At 43.2% G+C, this 23,060-nt stretch overlaps 1 protein-coding gene across 10 annotated transcripts in view; it reads right to left on the bottom strand.

Moving 5' to 3' along the window:
• Nucleotides 1–23,060, bottom strand: part of LOC102930118 (c-Maf inducing protein) — a 183,752-nt gene that overhangs the window by 29,271 nt on the left and 131,421 nt on the right. For 4 of the 10 annotated variants that reach the window (XM_043525966.1, XM_043525965.1, XM_007059265.4 and 1 more), the window contains exons 4-10: nucleotides 13,006–13,167; nucleotides 11,651–11,692; nucleotides 8,289–8,351; nucleotides 7,211–7,291; nucleotides 4,614–4,717; nucleotides 3,941–4,045; nucleotides 2,324–2,677 (exon numbers count right to left, since the gene is read on the bottom strand). In XM_043525966.1, the coding sequence (XP_043381901.1) occupies nucleotides 2,324–2,677; nucleotides 3,941–4,045; nucleotides 4,614–4,717; nucleotides 7,211–7,291; nucleotides 8,289–8,351; nucleotides 11,651–11,692; nucleotides 13,006–13,167 (911 nt within the window). Of the gene's footprint in view, nucleotides 1–2,323; nucleotides 2,678–3,940; nucleotides 4,046–4,613; nucleotides 4,760–7,210; nucleotides 7,292–8,288; nucleotides 8,352–11,650; nucleotides 11,693–13,005; nucleotides 13,168–16,738; nucleotides 17,184–23,060 lie in introns of those variants that run through there. The other 6 variants (XM_043525964.1, XM_037878215.2, XM_037878214.2 and 3 more) reach the window with 4 other exon arrangements.

Genomic DNA, 23,060 nt, shown 5'->3' with positions numbered 1-23,060 from the left:
TTTATTTGAGCATAAGCTTTCGTGAGCTACAGCATCCGATGAAGTGAAGTGAGCTGTAGCTCACGAAAGCTTATGCTCAAATAAATTGGTTAGTCTCTAAGGTACCACAAGTACTCCTTTTCTTTTTGCGAATATAATGAATGCCATTTAACATGGGTTTATGAAAAATAAATTATCAGATGAACTCTGGTACTTTTTTTTTTTTTTTTTTTTTTTTTTTGAAGAGTTTACAGGTTTGGTTCATAAAGGTAATACTGTTGATGTAATATACTTACACTTGACTCAGTAGCCACAACATTTTGATTAAAAAACTAAAACGATATAAAATTAACATGGCACACACATTAAATGGATTAAAAGATGGCTCACTGATAAGTCCAAAAATGTAATTGTAAATGGGGAATCATCGGGTATGTTTCTAGTGGGGCCCCATAGGGATCGGTTCTTGGCCCTATGCCATTTAGTGGCCTGGAAGAAAACATAAAATCATCACTGATAAAGTCTGCAGATGACATAAAAACTGGGGGATTGGTACATAATGATGAGGACAGGTCACTGATACATAGCGATCTGGATCACTTGGTAAGGTGGGCACAAGCAAACAATTGCCTTTTAATATGGCTAAATGTAAATCTGGGAACTAAGTATGTAGGCCATGCGTACAGGATGGGGGACTCTATCGTGGGAAGCAGTGACTCTGAAAAAGATTTGGGGGTTGTGGTGGATAATCAGCTGAACATGAGCTCCCAGTGCAACACTCTGGCCAAAAGGGCTAATGTGGTCCTTGGATGAATAAACAAGGGAATCTCGAGTAGGAGTAGAGAGGTTATTTTACCTCTGTATTTGGCACTGGTGCAACAGCTGCTGGAACAGTGTCCAATTCTGGTGTCCACAATTCAAGAAGGATGTTGATAAGTTGGAGAGGGGTCAGAAAAGAGTCACAAGAATGATTAAAGGATTAGAAAACATGCCTTACAGTGATAAAGTAAATAGACTGAGCTCCTTTAAGTCTAACAGAGAGAAGGTAATGGGTGACCTGATTATTTTCTATAAGTATCTACAGGGGGAACAAATATTTGATAATCGGCTCTTCAACAAAGTGAGAGCTAGACAAATTCAGACTGGAAATAAGGTGCAAATTTTAAACAGTGAAGGTAATTAACCACTGGAATAATTTACCATGGGTCATGGTGAATTCTCTATCATTCCAATTTTAAAATCAAGATTGGATGTTTTTCTAAAAGATCTGCTCTAGGAATTATTTTCGGGAAGTTCGCTGGCTTGTTATACAAGAGGTTTAGGCTAGTGATCACAATGGTCCCTTCTGGCCTTGGAATCCATGAATTACACTGTAACTCAGAAGTAGAATTGAGTGTAAAACCCAGGAATCCTGACATTCAATCCCTTTGGGTCACACAGCCTCACTGTTTGAATACATGTTCCACTCTAATTTTTTTACTTCTACCATGCATCTCGTGTTATCCCTTGATTTTACTTATTCATCCAGTTGATAATCTAAATTTCCACCCCAAAAAATTAGTGCTGAAAATCCTTTTAGTATCAATCCCTCTTGAAAGTATACTTGCTCCAGTGAAACCTATCCAAAAGACTAGCCTGATTAGGCAACTTCATGTCTCAGAGACCTTGTCAAAATATCCCCAAGTGTATGGAATTCAATTCTAATTCATCTTTATCACAAGCATTCTGTAATGGTTTCTTGAGCAGTCATTTATTTATCTGGGTTTCATTGTACCATGTGGACTGCCTAATCAACAGAGTAGCCTGTGAGGGAGGGAAGTCTGAACCACCTACAAAACCCAGGCATAACGAGTTGCAAAACGTTAAGGGCTCAATCCTGTGAAGAGCTGAGTTCCTACTGAGGGACACTTGAGCTCACTCAACTCCCACCGAGGCCAATGGGTGCTGTGGTGCTTATCACAATACAGGGTCTTGGCCTAAAACAGGAGTTTGTCTCTTAAAGCTAGTTCCACCCCCTGGAATCTGTGTTCAATAATCCTGATGTGGTCCAGAGGGGTGAAATGGGAATGTTTTGTGGGTAATAAATGACCAATAGCTGCCAGCAACAATATCCTGTCTCAATGTACAAATAAGCTTTCCATTTTCATCCTCCGAATACTATTTTTAGAATTTATTGGCAGCACCAGATGCCTCTTTCAGGCACTGGACTTCAGTGCTCGCATTAGATTTACAACCCTGTCTTATCTTGCCAGCTGCACACAGATGTTGGAGGAGACAGACCTCTGGGAAAAGCCCCCTAACTGCTAAGACGACAACATACGAAAGGCTGTAAAAAGTCACTCACAGCATTTTGAGTATTTCCACGTAGCAGCCAAGAATTCTGTCTGCCTGGGCACTCAGCTCGATGCTCATGGTGCTACAGGTGGGGCTGACCATCAGGCAGTCAATCAAGTTGGGCTCACTATCGTTGCCGACATTGGCTGTCATCTTCTGGTTAGCTGTGTTGTTACGCTCCACTTCCACGTGGATCTCGTTTGATGTGACAATGACTGATTTGAGGCGAGATTCGCTCAAGGTGGCCTCTTGAGAGACCAGGTCAGGACTCGTGTGGAGAAGCCGGAGGGGTAAGTTAGACTTTCGGTCACATTGCTGCTGGCAGCCGTTGCGAATTTCCTTCAGGCTTGGAGAATTGTCTCGACTGCATTTTAAAGAGAAACTTATAACGTTAGTAGCCAAGCATAACAGACATAACATGGGGAAGACAGTGGGGCTGAGAAGCCAAGTTCTGTTGCAACTGCCCGCTGTATTTTACCCCAGCCCATTTGATTATGATTCTCCTTTTTATTCATATTACAAAACTCGATGAAAACTATTGAAGCCCCAGAAGGACCATTCCACAGGCCCTTATACTGTGAGAATTTGTACTTTCCATCAGTCTGACTGCTGTGCCAGCTCAACATAAAGGCACGGGGAATGCTGCACTCTCACCCAAGTTACACGAAGCTGACGTTAAATTCATGCACAAGTGCGCAACTAAATATAGTACATGTCCAGACTCTGGTCTGCAGTCCTCTAGTTAGAAAATTTTGCTGGCTACTAGACAGCCAGCACACATGGGGAAAATCAGATAGGCATAAACGAGTAGGAAACAAAAACAGAAAGAGCCCTTGATATTGCCTGAAAAAACGTAAAAGTACGTCAGTAGCCTGACACCAGGCCCATTTTAACATCGATCTTGTGGCAACACTGGAATCTGACCAGTTAAACGTCTCATAACAACAGACTGCGGTTAAAACCAACCCAGGTACGGAGCTAAATTTACACTACGATTTACATGCGGCCTCCTCTCAGATATCTAAACCTCTTTAGAGGTCATTGGTCTCCTGGCTATTAGTATAGCTCACTGTGTGGGTGAAGACATTCACTGTGCACTGGAGTTAAGGAATTTCAACTAGCTCGTCGTTCCAGGTCATGAGCTGTCCCAGTGTCATGAATACACAGCCCCAGACTGGAAGGGGCCTTTGTGCAGATGCCTGGCAAGCCTCTTTACCTTGTGCATCTCTACAGGACCTAGTCACAACTGCAGGCCTCCCCTACAAGGGGATAGACAGAAGGTGCAAAGGAAGATGAGCACTAGAAGGTGTTGAGCTTCACCATCCTGAAAGATGTTGAGGCCTACACACCCCCTTTCTACACTGGGAACTTGTGAGAAACCTCATCTCTGCATTATCTATCTCACAGTGTGTGGATTACATCAAGGGGGCCTAGCCATGGGAATCAAGGGCACTCAGCTCTCACAGGAATGCTCAGTTTCTCACAAGATATTTGGGAACAAATACAACAGGGTAAGGGCTCAACACACCTGATTCTGTTTACACACACACACTTACACACACACACCCCCACACCCCCACCAGTGTTTGTAAATGAGCAGAACATAGTTTGGAAAAGTCAAACTGACCTGTTGATAAATTCCTCATAACAAGAATAAATGGCTGCTAAGCAGACAGCTACAAGATTCGGCAGGACCCTGGGATGGGGGCATTGTCCAGTGGGACCGTGCATACTGAAAAATAAAAAAGAAACAATGGGGGTGGGAGGAAGTAACCGAAAGGCGACATTACTGTAATGAAGGTGTCTCTAGGTGATAACATTTTTAGGCAAAGAGGGGTCCCAGAACAGGGGACAGAGATTCGGGGAAGTTCAGTGAGATCGATTTAACCCCAGAAATTCCCACTGAATACGACTGCATTGAGAACTGGATCAAGCTGCTCCTGAGTTTATTTACTGTAGCACTGTTGTAGCCCTGTTGAAGAAAAACTACCATGAAGGTTCACAAATAGCTGTACACTAGATAAGAGTTCTCACTTAAGGGCCTGATCCAAAGCCCACTGAAATCAGGAGGAGTCTTCCCATGGACTTCAATTGGCATAGGATCAGGCCCTCAGTGGGAAAATTTGTGCTGATGAACCTCTAGTTTTTCCTGGTGCTTGCTAGCACTGACAGCGTTTCAGCAAACATTGGCCACTCCATGGTTATCCACAAGACATGGTTTTCCTGTCTTTCATCTCAGCCACAAAGAGGAATATGTTCACAGGGTTGGAGAATACTCCATAGAATTAACTGTTACTAACCTATGAATGAACTTCTTCACCACCTCCATGCCGGCATTCAGTTCATTCAGAGCCAGAATATACTCCTGAGTAAACAGCCTCAACCGAGGGCACTTCCCAAAATCCTGTCCAAAAAGGAGACACTCAGTGAAGCCGCTGAAACATGCCTGCAATGTATGTTAAAACTGTGTGTTTTCAACAGAGATCAGCCCAGGGACATTTGAATTCATTTCATCACTATGCTGACATCTTCAAGAGAACGGCAGATACCACTGTTCATTGACCGTACATACAGATAAATAATAAAAATGATGCCATATTTTCAAATTCTGTCACCCAAGATACACCTTTGAAATGTGTGTGTACATGCAGAAGATGACCTTCCATGTAAAAATGTAGTACTTATACATGAGTTCCAATTTGCACATGCACGGCCCTCTTTTTGCACACTCAAGTCCAATTTTTTCGAGCCACAGTATATCTTTTAGGAAGTCAACCAGTCTCGAGATAAATACTGAGTGCTGGAGAATGTCCTAGGTAAATTGTTCCAGTGGTTAATTACTCCATTTGCAATAGTTGAGCATGCAAATAGTCAGTTGAGCGTGTAATTATCAGGACTTTTCAAGCAAATAATCACATTCAGTCTTAAAAATTCGAGCCCTCTGTTTTATAAGCTGGTCCAAAGGGGAAAGCTTTGAAAGGTATGGTCTGATGCAATTTGGAGGGGGAAAGTGTGCTCAAAGACAGATGCTGATTTGGAAACCTTTGCAAACCACCCCCAGCTTCACCGTGTATCACAGTATGTCTGGAATTCCATTCTCTGGCTCCAGTCACATTAGTAAAAACACGACAGCTCATCTCCCAGTGATGGCACCACAACCCCTTGATAAAATTAAGTTGTCTTATGTACATAAAACGTAAATTATGCAACGTACTCTCTAGCATTGCTATAAATCCACCAAAACCAGAGCGCTCAACTAGGAGCTATTCACAGATTTCTCTGTTCAATACGTTAGGCCAGCTTAATGGATTCGTTTAGCCTAATGTCCACGTTAACTGGGGAAAAAAAGCAAAGCAAACCCAAAACTGCTTACACGCAAACACAGTCTGATCTAGCAAAGAGCTGAGCGTCTCCTGGAAGTCAATCGGTGTTGAAGTTGCCCAGCACTCAATATATAACAGGATTGGGCCCACTGCCTTGCAATCACAGGCAGACACAAAATGCTGTGGCCAACACCACAACCAGCAGCTCTTTTATAGTTCTTTTCACCCATAGATTTCAAAATGCTTTACAAAAGAAGAGGAGTATCATTTTACAGGGGGAAACTGAGGCACAGATCTTGAAGCAACTTGTCAAAGACCACAGAGCACATTAACGGCAAAGCCAGTAATAGAGTCTACGTTTCCTGACTCCCTGACCAGTATTCACCGGATTTCTAAGTGGCTTGCTAATGCCATGAAATTAACACTGGGCTCTTTGCTTCTCTTCCCCAAGACAACGTTTTTATATACACACATATGCAGTCTAAAGAGACTAGTCAGAGTATAATTCCCCAAAGAGCAGTAAAGTGCCCAAATCCACTCCCATTAATATTTAACGCTGTAAATTTCTTCAATTACACACAGTGGTAAAAAGGCATGTTGAGTTCCAATCTGCAAATGCTAAGTATGGTAAATAGGAGCAATTCTCTTAAGCTAACCAAATACAAGCAGCGCACTGTGCATTTAGATTTTATTTGAGACCCCACAAGAGCACTGGATTTTATTTATTTATTTTTGGTGGTGGTAGTAGTAGTATTTTTAATGGTCTGGAATCCAAGAACAACATGTACAGAATATTTTATTGAAGGTTACGGCATATTCAAAAATGACATGTCTGGAGAGAGTGGGCGCAGGACCAAGAATACAGCCTTTTGGCCCTGTCGGGTTTGTTACTTAGTTCTGAAAACTCTAGGAGTTAAAGAAGTTGTATAAATACGAAAGATGAAATGTTTACTTGGGATGTATGTTGTGACCCAGAAAGGCTGTGGATGTCATCTATAATTATAACAATGAAAACAAACCCTTTGTGCAGTTATAAAAGCATGAAACCCATTCCAGGGATCATAGCAAACTGCAGCTTTGTGCAATAAAATCTGCTTATGCAAAGTAGAAACTGTACTAGCAGCGCTCGTACCCTTCAAAGAGCTCATAAAAGCACTTTCTTGTTCTGGAACAAGACAGGCAGTCCTCAGTGTTGCTGGGAGGTGATAACCAGCTACTGGGCTCCATCCGAGATGGCTGCACTTCCTGGTATTAATTGACATGCCTCGTAATAATTACATACAAATAAAAATGAGAGGTCAACATTTTCAGGCTTGGGGGTAGGATTTTCAAAAGCACCTAAGTGAGTTTAGTGTCTATCTAGCTTAGATGCTTTGGAAAATCTCAGTCTGAGTGCCCAAAGTAAGCACCTTAGATGTAGTGCATGGCTACACTGCGCAAGGGTACACACATATAGTGACCAGGCATCATGGTGATGGGCGCATTATAGACTAGAAATATAGCCAGTTCATATGTAAGGGGTCACAGTGACTGCTCTCCTAACCAACCAAATACATACATACATCGACATTTACCATGTTGTGTTTGAGGATTCTCTGTACCACTGGTGTGAACACTTCTATGACAACCATGGACCGAGGGCGTTCTCTGCAGTGCTGCAATGAGAAACCATAAATACATATGGAGCTTGGAGGAGCCCTAGCCTTTACCAAATCACTGTATAAAACCTGAAACTACAACATTCATCAATAATATATTTAGGTCTGTTCTACACTACAGACCTATACCGGTATATTGTAACTATGTTGCTCAGGGGTGTTCAAAAACCACATACCCCGAGCAATATGGTTATACCGACCTAACCCCCACCATGTAGACAGCACTACGTTGACAGGAGAACTTCTCCCACGGACATACCTATCGCCTCTCGGGGAGGTGGATTAATTAAGTTAACAGGAGAGCTGTCGCCCGTCAGTTTACACCGTCTTCATTAAAGCACTACTGCAAAATAATGCTGCATTTTAAGTGTAGACTTGCCCTTAGTCACCAGGAGCCAATTTGGGATTTTAGATGCACATGTCCTTGAGGGCAGGCACTGGCCCTACAGGTGTTTAATAACAATGTGTGAATGACTTTGATAAGTTTCTGAATCTGCCAATCTGACAGTCTTTCCTTACAAGTGAATTATCCGGTAATCAAGGGGACCTGATGGAAAGCATATATCCAACTGTCAGCAATTAGACTTTAAATTGAAATATCAATCAGTTTAGAGAGGAAAATTAAAATTATAGCAGCTTTTTCAAATTCAAAGACCTTGGGATCTCAAGTCCAGAATCCTAGTAACACACACACAACCTTTCAGGAAGAGGACAGTGTAGTGTATGCCCCACATTATGATCCATCAGAACGCACTGGTTCCAGTGGCACTTACGCTAGCAATGGGACATACAATGAGACATCGCTGTGTGTCAGAGTTTGAGGATTATACTCCTGACATGTAATACTATTTTACAGTCTGGCCCATTAAGAGCAGGGATCTTGCTGGCCATCAACCAAACATAGAAACCAACTGGGGGATCAGTTCAAGAGGTTAAGAAAAACAAACAAACAAAAAATCAATGAGGCTTCAGACAATGAATCTGTTCTTAGTACCTTGCAGAAGAATTCACAGAGGTCAGGCGGAGGGTGATTGTTTTCCAGCAAAGGTGCAATTGCCTTGAAAATAAAAAGTTAGCATACTTCAATTTGACTTCATCACACAGGCCAGCTCAAATAAAAGAACGTGAGTGAGTATATTTTAAAATTCTTTAAAACAGAGACCTGGATAAGAAGGTGACTGTAAATTTAGTCTAATGCAGTGTTGTTGTAGCAGCATTGGTCCCAGGATATTAGAGAGAGACAAGGTGGGTGAGGTCATATCTTTTACAATAAAACACAACATGGTAAGTATCGACATTATAGATAGCATTACAATAAAAGATACTGCCTTTTCCACCTTGTCTCTAAGTTTAATTGGACCCTCTCAGGATTAAGTTACATATTTAGGATTTTAGGGGGTTTTGTTCTGTTTTCTGGAACAAAATCTACCACCAGTAGAAATGTGGTTTGTTTTTTCCCAAGTGTTAATAAGGAAACTAGGGTTTGTTTTATTTTTAAATTATGGGCCTAAATTCATCCTTGTTATAAGCCCATTGGGCAAATTTTGCTTTCAGTTACGCCAGTGTAAATTCAAAAGTAACACCACTGAAGACAATAGGTTACTCCAGATTTTACACCAGCGTGAATGAGAGCAGAACTGGACTCACTGATTTCAGAGGTATTACATTAGGGATGAATCTGACCCATGATTACAGTGGCAGTGCCACTTTATTTAAAGGGTTCTAAAATATACTTAAATGCACACACGTTATGTCTTTCACGTTATAATGAGCTCATGCTCGGACGTTACCACCCAGTACAAAACAGGCCCCGCTTGCGGGGAATGACTGATTTCCTTTCATTTTACCAAGATCACCACAATGACACTACTGTTTTTGTGGAACTACACTCTATAAAAAACATGAGTCTAACTTTCCAAAAGTTCAGGTCAGCCTTTCTTTCTCCATCACTAAGCAACTTGATGTGGTTATGTACTGTAAATATATTACAAGTCATACCTGCCACTGTGAGTGTAATGAAATTATGTTGCTGCTGTCTCCTTTGTAAATTAGAAAGCAGTACTAGAACAATGCATTCTCTGTACATGATGATGCCTTCAGGCTTTTTCAATCTTGGGATAAGGGATTCCCAGTACCAGTTTAAAAAGTAAAACTCTTCAACAGAGCAGCTAGGGCATTTGTGTATTAAACTTCTGAACGACAGGCATTCTACCTGGATGGCATTTGGGGGTTTTGCTAATGCAGCCTGTTTGGTTTTCTTTTTTTTTTTTCAATCTTCCCACAGGAGATCATTTCAAATTAGCCCATCAAAATCACCATGAATCACAACACCCACTCAGCCATAGGAGAAGATTAACATGAATTTCTGGAATGAAAACCAAGCACATCTGCAAAGAGCTGCCTAGATTTTACATAACAGTGGAGCAGCTAAAGCTGGCTATTGTGCAATTCCCCTCCCTACAGCTGTTTATTTCTTCACTGGTCATGGCCCTATAGCAATATATTCTTACTACAGTACTATAAAGATGGTGCACTCTTGCTGTAATATTCAGCTGGACTATAATATCCTTGCTACATATTCGACAGTTAACTACATTAAGGACTCTATCTGAATTTATCTTTATAATAATTTGCTATAGCATCCATCCTCCTCCATCCCTCTCATAAATTGTATTGCAAAGTCACGGTGAGGGTTTTATGCCTGCCTGTTGACAGAGAGGTTATCAGATGATAGCAGTTGAAGATGGAATTGCTGTTTGGTGGCTTGCATCAAATAAGCTTTGTCATCTCAGTCCAGACCCTAGTGTACAGATGTCCACTTCACAGAGACACAACCAGAATCGGCAGTCTCAGAGAGGCTGAGATCTGACTGGGCCATGGAGATTCTCCAGTCAGTGATCTCTCTGGAACAAGGACAGTGTGGGGGAAGCCTGCATTCCTCTGGTCAACCTATGCCTGTCCTGTGGATAAAGAGAGAGCTTTGCTCTGCAGGGCTGCCCATCTGTTACCTTTCACCAGAACTAAATTCACATACATTCCACACAGACCCCCACTCCACCCCAAAAGAGATGGAACTAAACCAGGCAAAGAAATGGTTTGTTACTCTCCGGCAATTTGTAATGAGAATCAGGCTGTTAGCTAAATCTAGGGCAAGGCACATGGCTTTATCTATACAGGTAAATCACTGAGGCCACAAATATTTACAACAACAACAAACTACTACTACTAAGCAAATAAATAACAAGAATAATGCAAGGCTGCTGCTATATTTGCAAGGGGCTTTAAAAACCCAGAAACTGTATTTCTGTTAATAACTGAGGCACAATCTTCAGAATTGGATAAAAGCCAGAATAGTTGGGGTTTTTTATTTATTTTTTTAAAACACAAAGTTTTTTTTCCCCCTCCCCCAAATAACAATCATCACTGACTGGCAACAGGAAGTCTGCATTAACCTTAGCACTGAAGTAAAACGAAATCCATAGTGGACTTCAGAGCAAAGAGACTGCCACTTTAGAAACTTATCATAATGACTGATACCAGCTAAAGTGGAGTCCTGAGCAGGAGATGAGTGCGAGTCACACCTAGTGGCGGCTACATTTTATGTCATGTCGTTTTGCAGGAAGATTCATGGATGGACATAATATGATCAGGTGGTGGTGAAGTACTAGATTAGATTACTAAGAAAATCTCCTAGAAATCGCCAGCAACTGAAATAAATTACAATGAATGGGAAGCAATTTTTACCTCTGATAAATTGTTAACATTTTATATTTGGTTGCATGGGGAGGAAGGCTACCTTTTGCTTCACTTATTTATATATCCATATAAATGCACTGTAGGTAATCAGAGAAAATTGAAGAAAGCATTTTCAGATCCACTTGTGTAATGGGTAAAAGCATACACACACATTCCCACATTTGCAAGGGCAAACACATGATCACACACCTTCCACAGTCTAGCCCAAGTGTGCACAAAAGTACAACAGCATACTAGCCCCTGAGAAAACCATGGCAACCACAGGTTGCGAGGGGCCAAATTTGGCAGGTGCAGATGTTAACATTTGCACTGTGCAACCATGCAGTGAGACAATTCATTCTAAAAATTTCTACAGAGTTTTATACACATTAATCAGGGATCTTTTATTGTTATTTATACCAAACAGGAAAAAGGGGACAATAGAATTATGAAAAAGTGAATGGGTTAAACGGGTGTGACCCTGCACCCATTGAAGTCAATGGTAAAGCTGCCACTCATGTCAATGGGGCAGGAGCAAGCACTGTAGAAGCCAAAACCAGGGCGAAATGAAACTATCAGAACCACAGAGTGACCCCCAAAACTTGACATAAGGATACTCACCACAATAATGCTCTCATGGTCTTGAGTGGTTAAGTTGGTGTTCTGAAACGGTTAAACAGAAGAAATCAATGAGCTAACCCTATTTTGAAACTGACACGGTCAATGCACACACCTCAGCCAGTGCAAATGAACAAGGACCAGGGTCCAATTCTGCAATCACTGACGACCAGGAATAAAATCAGGCTCTATTAAAACCATTCCTTTAATGCTATCATCTATGCTAAAACTATTCCTTTAATGCTAATACATCATCTACTATCAGGGACCATGCTCCCTTCCATTTCTCAAAAAGGGGTGCTCAGCACCTACAGGATCATGACCCCTGGATTTACAGCCAGGAAGTTTCTGCTAAATGTTGATGCTCCCTGAGATACCAATTAATGGGAAGACTGAACTAATGGGAGGTATTTCTTAAAAAATGCTTTCTAAATTTCACGCTTTCAATTCCACAGACTGAGTTAATAAAATGTTTTCCTTGCCGCTCTCTGCCATGGCTGGAGGCCTAACTGTAGCAGTTTGCCTGTAATTCCTGCCTACTAACATGGAGCCAAATATACCCCCAGCATATACCACGTAGCAGCTCGTAAGTCAACTGAGCTGCATCAATTTACTCCAATACACTATTTCCCTATGTTCTCCGTGTTCCACAAGGCGCTATGAGGTTACAACAGCGCCGCAATCTTAGTGCACCAAAGGAAAAGCAGCTCTTTTTCTCCTCATCATAGATGAGCACAAAAATGCAGCCTGCCCTTCACACCCTTTACCCAACAGATACAAAATTTTGATATGCATCACATTTCATTTTTGTAGTGGAACTGAAACAACCAGAGAACAGGTGCTAAGAGTAAGAAGGAAACCCATTTCAAAGTGAGCAACAGATTAAATACAGCACCAAATGCTAGCAAATAAAAATGGGGACAAATGATATCAAACCTGCCCAGAAGTGGACCATCTATTTGACACAGATACGGGGGAGGCTAAAACCTCTGATATCTCCATTTGAAATTGCAATAAGAAAAGAGCTGCTTATTATACGTATCAGTGTTCACATCCCACTGATCCATTGTGAGAATGATATAGTCTATTACATACATATAGAGCCCAGCTATGAACCCAATGAAGTCAATGGGAGTTTTGCCATTAACTTCAACGGGCTATGGATCAGACCCATAATGAATGAGTTATTGACTATGAACACCTAGGTAGTGGGCCACTGAAATCAAAAGGAATTACAGTGCATATTCGAGGGCAGACTTTTGAACCCAAGTTACAAGTTTGGGATGGGGACAGGTTGTTAAATGTTTGGTTTCTTCCAAAGAGAAAGCAACAAGATGGGAACATCCTCATGATCTTACCTCCGAGAGCAGCTTTGAGACAATCTCCAGTGGTGCTTGATGGATGGAATCATCCTGTAGTGGAGAGTTTAGCGCCATGTCCACCAGTGTCCTAATCTCCTTCAAAACAACCTCCCAACGGCTTGGGTTACTAAGCACTTTCTTGTACTTGTAAATCTTTTTCTGCAAGAAAATATAAACAACCATATAGATACCATTGTGAGACTGTCATGATAAGGAACCTGCAAAAAAAAGAGAGGCTTCCCTAAATCTTTATTTTAAAACTTCTTCACGTTTTCATCTTTTTCTTTGATGTGGGTTTTTCTTCTTTTGTTGTTGTTTTTGTTTTTTAAAGAAAAATGCAGTGTTCAAGCTCTTTCAAGGGGGAAAAACAACCTCCATGTGTATAAATTTGTGGGTTCATAATTCCATGGAAGAAATGGGTTATGGCAGCCACATTTTTGCTTTGGTTTCAGATAGGGTTGCCAATTTTCTAATCACATAAAACCGAACACCCCTGCCCCACCCCTTCTCCAAGGCCCAGCGCCCGCTTGCTCCATCCCCGCTCCCTCTGTTGCTTGCTCTTGACCACCCTCACTCACTTTCATTAGGCTGGGGCAGGGATTGAGGTACAGGGGGGAGATATGGGCTCTGGGCTGGGACCTGGGATGAGGGGTTTGGGGTGCAGAAGAGGGCTCTGGTTTGGGGCTGTGGAGGGCGGCTCCGGCTGGGGGCTCTGGGGCGGGGCCAGGGATGCGGGGTTTGAGGTGCAGGAGTGAGCTCAGGGCTGGGACAAAGGGGTGGGGTCTGAGGTCCTGGCGGTGCTTACCACGGCTCCCAGGAAGCGACTGCCATGTCCCTGCAGCCCCTAGGTGTATGGGCGGCCAGGGAGGCTCTGCGTGCTGCCCTCACACCCTCAAGTGCCGCCCCTGCAGCTCCCAGCCAATGGGAGCTGTGGAGCTGGCACTCGGGGCGGAAGCAGTGCACAGAGCCCCCTGGCTGCCCATGCGCCTGAGGGCCGCAAGGACCTGGTGGCCGCTTCTGGGAGCTGTACAGAGCTAGGGCAGGCAGGATGCCTGTCTTAGCCCCGGGCCCCCACTGCGCCGCCGACTAGACTTCTAATGGCCTGGTCAGCGTTGCCAACCAGAGCCGCCAGGGTCCCCTTCCAACCGGGCATTCTTGTTGAAAACCAGACGCTTGGCAACCCTAGTTTCAGAAGATGAACTATCTCTCACTGAAGTATGCCTCAAATCGTCCATATCTTGCAAATGCCCCACTCCTTGAAGCCCAGTGGAAGATAACAGCAATTGTACCCTTTTCAGAGCCAAACGTCCTTTTGAATAAAATGTAAATAATTGCATTTAATTGCTAGGAATAGTAAAAAAAAAACTGCTATTGCTCTACATATGATTTTTTTTCCTCCACAGTCAAATGATGAATTATGATTCTAGAAAAATCTCAGCATTCTTCACTCAGAACTAGAGTTGGTCAGAGAAACTTTGCCGGAACCATTTATCCATTGGAGACTATACTCCAGTTGAAGTCTGGACACTTTGCAAAAACGTGTGAATTTCTTTTTGGAGGGGGAAAAAAAAGGGAGAAAAAGTTCCAGCAATGTCTAAACATCCCGTTTCAGTATTTTTAGAACAAACAGAATCATTTTTTCCTTTTGAAATGACTTTCCATTTTAAATATTTTTTATGACAGAATATAAAAAAGTAAAAATTGAAAGAAAGCATTTCAATATTGTCAAAATGAACCTTTTCCATCAACCCAAATCGAGAATTTTTCTGAAACTTTCTTTTGCAGCGAATTTCAAAATTTTGGAGGTTTCATTCCTGATGAAAACAAAATTTCATCAATCTTGAAATCCTTCATAACATGGCATTTCCATTCTCTGGCCCGGTCTAGTTAATACCTTAATCAATGGATTGTCCCTGTGGACTTTTATATTGTTCCTGATAATCTCCACACACTTCCAAATCTACTAATTTTACACACACACACCCCAGCTAGATCAGCAGAGGATCAACTCTTGCCTTCTGAATAACTATGCTCCCATGAATGATTATAGCATAGACTGTGTTGTGTTCATATATGGTATTCTTTGGGGAAAACCCCACCCTCCAAAATCCCAAGAGTAACTTGATAAAATTCTAAAAGCCTAACAAAATGATGAGGAGAGTAAAAATATCACCCCATGTCATCATGATGGATACCTCAGAAACCAATACCGATTAGCCCAGACAGACAATTCTCCATCTCCATTCCAATTCACAGGCCCAGAAAGAACACAGCCTGAGCTGACAACTGGAACCTAACTGCCACCCCCAGGAGTTTTTGCTATAAATCATTTTCCTTTTTCACTTATGTCTGTTTACAAATCTGATCCTGTGACTGATGTGTTCAATGAAGTCTAGATACATTTTCCCTCTGGTTGGAGTAAACCACATGGACAGACAGTTCCTCAGTTTGTACACAAAGCATAGAGTTATGCACACACACACTCTCACAAATGGACACGTACATAGAGCAGGTGCAATAGAGACCCTTTGAAAAATCACTCCCTTAATGCAGACTATGAATTTAACTCTGGTATGTAGCCTAGATATCAGCAACATAAATGTGATATCTAGACAACTCTCCAGCATTCTCGTTCAGAACTGCTTTGCTATGTGTTAATCAGCATTTCGCCCATTCACTAATACAGTGCAGTCCTTCCAGAATCATCTGTAGCTATTTGCTTATTAATCACTTCTTTCCCGCTGTGGCATCAGCTTTCATGTTCAATACAAGAGCGCAATCTACCCCAATTGTAACAGAACGCAAGGGGGGAAACAGTAAAGAAGGGATAATACATCTCACATACCACGTTTTGGCTCTTCGCAATGATGAGTCATGGCATTAGTGCTCTATACGCAGGCTGATGAAGTATTCCAATGAAGTGAGCTGTAGCTCACGAAAGCTTATGCTCAAATAAATTTGTTAGTCTCCAAGGTGCCACAAGTACTCCTGTTCTTATTCCAATCAGTGATTTAAATGCACTTTTCATTTTAATTAAATTTATACAAATGAACAAGCACAACAGCAGCCACTCTGGCTTGCAAAGCATTTTGAAGATATTGGAAAGTAAAAGAAACAGGAGAAAAAACCCCACCCTGGATACTAAACGTATTTCAGATTTTAGAGCGGAGTAAATACCTTTAGGTTTGAAAGCTCTTTGGAGCAGCCCTTTAGGGCTTCTAAATTACAGAGCACATTGTCATCATTTAATTATTATCATTACAGTCTTTTTTAGGAAACATAACATGATGCTCCCATAGAGATTTTAATTTCACTTATTTATTTAATGGTTCTCTATAGTTTCTTTTTTGTTAGACTGGCTACAGCAGTGAATAAAATCTAATCTTTCTAGGTTGATCAATCAGCCTGATAACCCTAAACTACTAATTTCTGGCTAATTATGCACAGTGAGCAAAGCATCCTAAACAAAGCAAGCTTAGCAAAGAGTTTTCAACACTGACATTTTACACTTCTGTCCTAGGAAATAAGCAAATTAAATTCAAAGCAGAAACCAGAGGATGACAGAACAACAGAAAGCAACCAGCTGGGCCATCCCAGGCACCCACTCCTACCCCAGCATTCGGCTCTTCTTCCCTTCATCACCCCCACTCAGACTGCTTATAGCAATGTGGCTTCAAAGACGGGTGTTGCAGCCTGAAGGGGAGCGTACTGTTCGGCAGGATGACCTTACCATGCAAACCCTTCTGCAGCCGTCAAATTCTCCCATGCAGATAGAAATAAATCAGAAATGGTTTCCATTCAGATGTGAAGCAGTATATAGGAGAAGAAAGAGGGAAATGAACATCCTGCCACGCAAGAGAGACCTACAACAATTGCTGCTGATGCCAGCCGGACAGTGATCAAAAGGAAGCTTCGAGGTTAGGCTACCTTTGCACACACGCCGTGGCAGCTGCAAGCAAAGAATCCAAAAGGGCTCTGTATCAGCTCCAGCTTTCCAGGACAAAGGGGTTTAAATGTGCTCACATGACGCACTGCTGTCTTTAAACCATGTTAAAGGACTTCTGAATGATGGTGGGAAATAAAAAAAAACACAGCATCCATGAGAGGCTTGAACTCTGCTACCCTGAACCTTTGTCCATGGTTACCCGGCTGCTTTTGTCAACATAATGCTATTTACTGTGGAGCAGCTCACTGAAAGCTTCAATTAAAGTCTGAAACCCATCAGCTGGTTACCAGAGCAATTTGGTTTGCATCAGCGAGCACTCGGCCAAAGCTAAGCCATCTGTCCTCTTACCTGCACCCGACTGGTGAGCAAGCGATAACTAACACTTGGGGGTGGGGGTGGGGAGGGGGAGGCTGTGGCCGAGGACCAAGAGTAGAGACAGGTCCATTTAAGGATGCAAAATGTGCATGTGTTTGGATGCAAAATGTGCCTCAAGTTAACAACCCCCCCTTGCAATTCAGATAATGTTAGTGTCACATTTAGGTAGTTTGTCCTCCTCGCCACGTGGCACGCCCCTTTAAGAGTTTGGGGGTGCCCTGATATACAAAGCCTCAGGAGATATGGGGGGAGAAGAAAGGGGATCCCAAGAAGAAATAGCACTTAGAAGGAATCCTGTTACTGTGTCTTTAAGAGCCTGGAACCTCACAGAGAGGGCAGGGCAAGGCTGCCCCTTCCCCCAGACAGTAAGGAATGAGCTGGGAGAAGGGGCCAGCGTCAATGCTGTCCCCTCCCTCATAGCAGGGCAGATGCCTGCCAACACCGTGGGGAGCAAGAAGGCCGCTGCAGGGTCCTGAGACTGCAGGAAGCAGACACCAGCAGAAGACTGCCATACCCACTAAGTCTGGGAATTAAGTAGTGCCAGCTGGGGGAGATACAGTGCCACCCAGCTCCAGGAGGAGAGCTGGTGCTCCTGCCATAAGGAGAAGACAGAGACGGAGATGTACATTGCTACCCTGAACCAGGAGAACTGGGAACAACCTAGATGACAGGCTTCAGAGAAACCCTGGGAGCCAGAAGCACCTTTTGTTTACTTGGGACTTTTTGTTATGGCCCTTTTTGGTAAGAGGCTTTGTAATAAACAAGCCCTATGAAGGGTATTATTGAATCACATGTCAAAAGAGCCTGAAATGGAGTTAAGGAGTAGTGGTGGCACCTTAGAGATTAACAAATAAATTTGTTAGTCTCTAAGGTGTCACAAGTACTCCTTTTCTTTTGGCGGATACAGACTGCTACTCTGAAACCTAAAATGGAGTTATTGACTTCCTGAGAAGGGAAACTGAGGGAGGGAGTACATGCAGCTCCATAGTAACTCAGCAGAGGGTACTACAGGGCAGGCACGCCCTGCGACCGCCCAGTCCCGCAAAGCTTCATTGGCATGAGCAATTCTTCAAAGATAATGCAGCTGTTCGTGTCAGTGAGGCTTTGCCAAGTGGGCCTGAGCTTTGCAGAACGTTTATGGATCCTCATCCTGAGCAAGGACCAATCCCCAGGTAGGCCATAGCAGATGCCTTGTGGAAATAGCTGCACTGTGTTGCCAGTCATGCAGGCAGATTCAGGTCTACTCTGTCTAGGCTTTTCTACTGACCTTGTCACCATAGGATTTAGGCATAAAAAAGAAAAATACATTCAGTAGAGATGTCCTCAAAAGAGATCACATCTCAGATGACGACGACACACAAACACGCCACAGCAGACTGCCCTGTGACCTTGCTGGCTGTCGCCCAACCAGAACCACAAAGCTTTCTAATGCTATTCCAGAATTTTTCTGCAATGACGTTTTTTTAATAAAGCTGTTACACTTAAAGTGGAAGTGGAGGGAAGCACAAGGAAGAAATAATGCTTTGCATTTATAGGGCACCTTTCTTCCAAGGATCTCAAATAAGTTCCATTAATGAAGCCTCGTAGCCTCCCTCCTCTCCAAGAGCCCAGTAAACCTTTTTCCCATTTTCCTGTCGGAGAAACTGATCCTCTCATAGGTTGTGTGACACACAGTGAATCTGTGGAAGAAGACACAGGACTAGAACCCGTGACTTCTGATTCACACTCTTCTTCTACCACCAGTAGAGCACACTTCCTCACACACAGAGAGCTGGGGACAAAAGGTTCAGAATGGGAGAACGCAGGACAGAGAAGATTTAAAAAAAAAAATCCTATACATAATGAAGTTACATGCCCTGAGAGCCTAATCCTACAGACCTTGCTCACTGGAATACTCCCAGCCTCTGGTTGACAATAATGGGACCATTCACGTAAGTAAGCGCTGTAAGATCCGACTCTAAATGCACATAAATGAAAGGAATAATCTCTTCCTGGGGTTCTGATGTCACTACATCCCCCAAGGAGACATTACCCTTGATATGATGATTATGAGAAGATGTTGGTCTCCACAGTGCCCAAAATCCCATTCTGCTTGCTCACTGCTGTCGCAGTCCAGCAAACATTCTCAGTTCTTGACAGCCAATTTCCCTCAGGGACCTGAGGCATTTTTGTTGTCTTAATAAAGAATTTAAAAACAAAACAAACAAAAAAACCCAACCCAATCCACAACCTGGAGTGTCCTGTTAAATTCTAGCACTCTGACTCCAGCCATTACAGGATTTCAGCTGGGATCATCTTTCCCCTCTCTCTCTGCTCGACTGCAGATGAGCTAATTGCTCATTTCTGCAGATGCACTAACAGTACAGCATGGCTTCCCCAAGGCTGCGTGCGCCAGAAATTACTGATTTATTGCTCAGCTGAGAAAGGCAGTTCCAGCAAATGGGAAAATGGCAAGCTCCTTCCCAGCTCACTGCAGGCCAGCGCTAAGCCAGGCAACGTTTACAGCTCTATTCTGACAGCAAGATGGAACAGTTATAAACTGAGGCTGCGTTTCCAAGGTGCAAATGACTCAGGTTTGTGGAATGCACAACACAGAAACTGTCACACTGAATTAACCAATGGACCAACTTCTTAACAACTCCGTGTAAAGTGCTGCACAGATAAGTCATTTTATTTGTTTTACTAAACCCAAGAATGTACTCTTGAATGCCATCTATTGGCCCTTAATCTATTAACTAAATATATAAGCGTGTGTTTGTGTGTGTACACACACACACACGTACGTAAGTACATGTACAGGCATAAAGCATCTAGTCCAGTATCCTGTCTCTGACAGTGGGTGACACCAGCTGCTTCAAAGAAAAGTGCAAGAAATTCTGTCATACGTAGTTAAGGCATAACCTGACCCTACGGAGAGTTTCTTCCTGACCTCCAAGAGTTAGAGGTTGGCTTAAGCCATGGAGAGTGTTTTCTGGCAAACCTTTTTTTGCAAACAAAGCTCATATCAACAGCAGTTGCTGGCTCTAGTCCTGGGCCCTAATCCTGCAAAGGAATCTGCCTGCCTGGAGCCCATTCCAGGCAATGGAACAGTGCATGGGTACATATCCTTTTGCAAAATCAAGGCCTTATATACTGACATGACTGAAGCCGTAACCTTTTCGTAACTGTCTGGATGACCTACCTATGATGCCCACGTGACTTATGGCTCTCTGGGGCAGCTCTGTTTGCATCAGCAACATCATTTTACACTTTGCTCCAAAACTTGAGTTTTCTTCATTTAAATTTTGCCCGATCCTAGATGTGGAAGAATGCCAATTCCCACCCACCGAGTAGGAATGCATGCTCGGGGCAGGCTGGACAATGGTGACTAAATTCCCACAAATAACCAAATACCAAAGAAATGCGTCGGGTGAGAGAGGGGAACTTTTGGAGCTAGGGATTCCCTGAACCTCCCAAACTATTTCTTGAGGTTTGCAAAGCCAGTTTGGGTTTGTATAAAACGTTGTGTTCTTTTTCTCTCATGGTGAGTCCATTTTTTCAAAATCTTGATTTTAAACTTGATTTAAAAAGCGAGTCCTGATTATTTACATTACCAAGTTTGGGGCCCTGTTGTGTCAGGCACTCTACAAACACACACACTGCAAGACGGTCCCTGCCCTGAACAGTTTATGGCCTCAACAGACAAAGGGAGGGGTGAAAAACCAAGGCAGAGGGGTGGAGTGACTTGGCCACGGTGTCACAGTGAGTCAGTAGCAGAGCTGGGAACAGAACACAGGGCTCTTGCCTCCTAGGTCTGTGCTCTAGACACTGGACCATGTTGCCACTTTAGTCCTCTGCTCTGTATTAAGTACAAGAGAAGCCTCACACATCTGAGCTAGGATGGCAAAAGTGGGTGAGATATATATGGCATCTGCTGTATTTTCCCTTCAGAATCTCTCCCCTTATTCTTCCCCCATTTCTACCTAGTCTATCTGGATTTGTTTTCCACTATGCCCCACTCTCCCCCTGTCTTTTCACTGGGCTGTTTGTTTCTTCCCCTCCCCCATTCTCTACTAAGCACATATTTATTACAAAAACCCCCGAACTTCCAAAGCAGAACACTCCACCGAACACAATTCTCCCCCTGGGGAATGGATACACCACCACACACACAACATGTGTTAGTCACATTGCTTAATACTCTATGCTTGAGTACTACAGTGATGAGTGCGGCATAAGCACCTATACCAAATCGAACAGAACAAGAACCCGAGGACATTTGAACCTGTGCTGAACTTCCAGAGCCATGAAGTTTACGCAGGTTCAGCATGAGGGGAAAGAGTTCAGCCGTGGCTAATAAACAAGCTGGACTATGAAACAGACACTCCCCATTGACGTCAGGGCTCATCTTTCCTTGAGATACCGTGCTGGAAAAATGAAAGAGCGAAGATGGTTTCCACTGCTGCTTAGGCCGATATAGACAAGAAAAGGAGACAGGAACGGAGTGCTCACAAGGCAGCCCGACTGCCCGTCACCATGCATCGTGCTGGCACGCAGGCAGCACTCTCATCAATCCATGTGCCCCTGGGTGGCAGCTGAGTCCAACCGCACCACAGCAGGGTTATGCTGAGGGAAGCTTAGTAACAACATCACATCACCCTCCTCCTTCACCCAGCAGTGGCTTCAGCTGCTCAACCAATGGCGTGTCCTGTTCTCTCAGATGAAGCAAGGCTGCTCTGGGAACGAAGAAGCAGTGGCCAAAAACCATCCATGGGAAACACACATAGGAAGCGACTAGATCACCTGTACAACAGCAAAACATCTGGGGGGCCAGTTCCTCTCCAGTGCCATTTGTGTAGGCTGTGACCACTTGAACCACTGTCTCCCACCTGTGCACCATAAGAATATATGCAGAACGCTAACCTAATACTTCTGCTTTCTCCTACGAGCAGTCCCTGATTGCTTCCCTGTTTCCCCCCTTGGGATCTCATCTGTCCTCTCATAAAGCCGGAGAAACATATCACCACTCATGTGCGCTCTGTGCAAACAATGGTATTTTACAAACAGACAGCATCCTTCTACCCATGGATCCGAAAGTGCTTTATAAATTACAACCACAAAGGCCACCACCAGCTTGCAGCCACCTCTGCTGAGAAGATGGCAACCAACCTGTACGCAAGAGAATGGGAAGCAAGGGGAATTTAATACAAAGAGACAGAGGCCAAGAAAGAGTCCCATGGGGACTTTAAAGATCCATAAAGGACAAGCAGGATTTTGTTTTTTTATGGACTGTACTATGGTTTCATGTGAAAAGCCTTACATTTGAAACCATTTGGGACACAATATTATAGAACTTAGAAAGTTGAAGTAAACGGCTACCTTGCTGGGATTTGAACACATATATTCTACCACTGGCCTCTAACCCTAGCAAACATTCCCTATTTTAACTTGAACTGATTTGATTCCACTCTGTCCAATACTGAAGTGTATTTTTAGCATGCTGCATTCAAAAACTCCAGTGTGGGGGGTCTGTATTGTACCTTCTCACCTCCATGTGTGGGAAAGCCCTCTGGCCAGTAAATCCCATGTAGCCTCATATGCAGCCTCCCTATCATGATGGAACAGAAACATAGCTGGCAGATCCTGAGCCAGACCTCCCCGATCTGTGCATTCGAGATGCTATTCAGTAACCATCTAACACAGAAGGCCAATTGTGGCTCCAGCTGCACTTTGCATGGACTAATGCGGTTAC

Source organism: Chelonia mydas, chromosome 12 (assembly GCF_015237465.2).
Source record: "Chelonia mydas isolate rCheMyd1 chromosome 12, rCheMyd1.pri.v2, whole genome shotgun sequence".
In the NCBI taxonomy this organism is placed as follows: domain Eukaryota; kingdom Metazoa; phylum Chordata; order Testudines; family Cheloniidae; genus Chelonia; species Chelonia mydas.
This window is presented reverse-complemented; position numbering and strand designations above follow the sequence as displayed.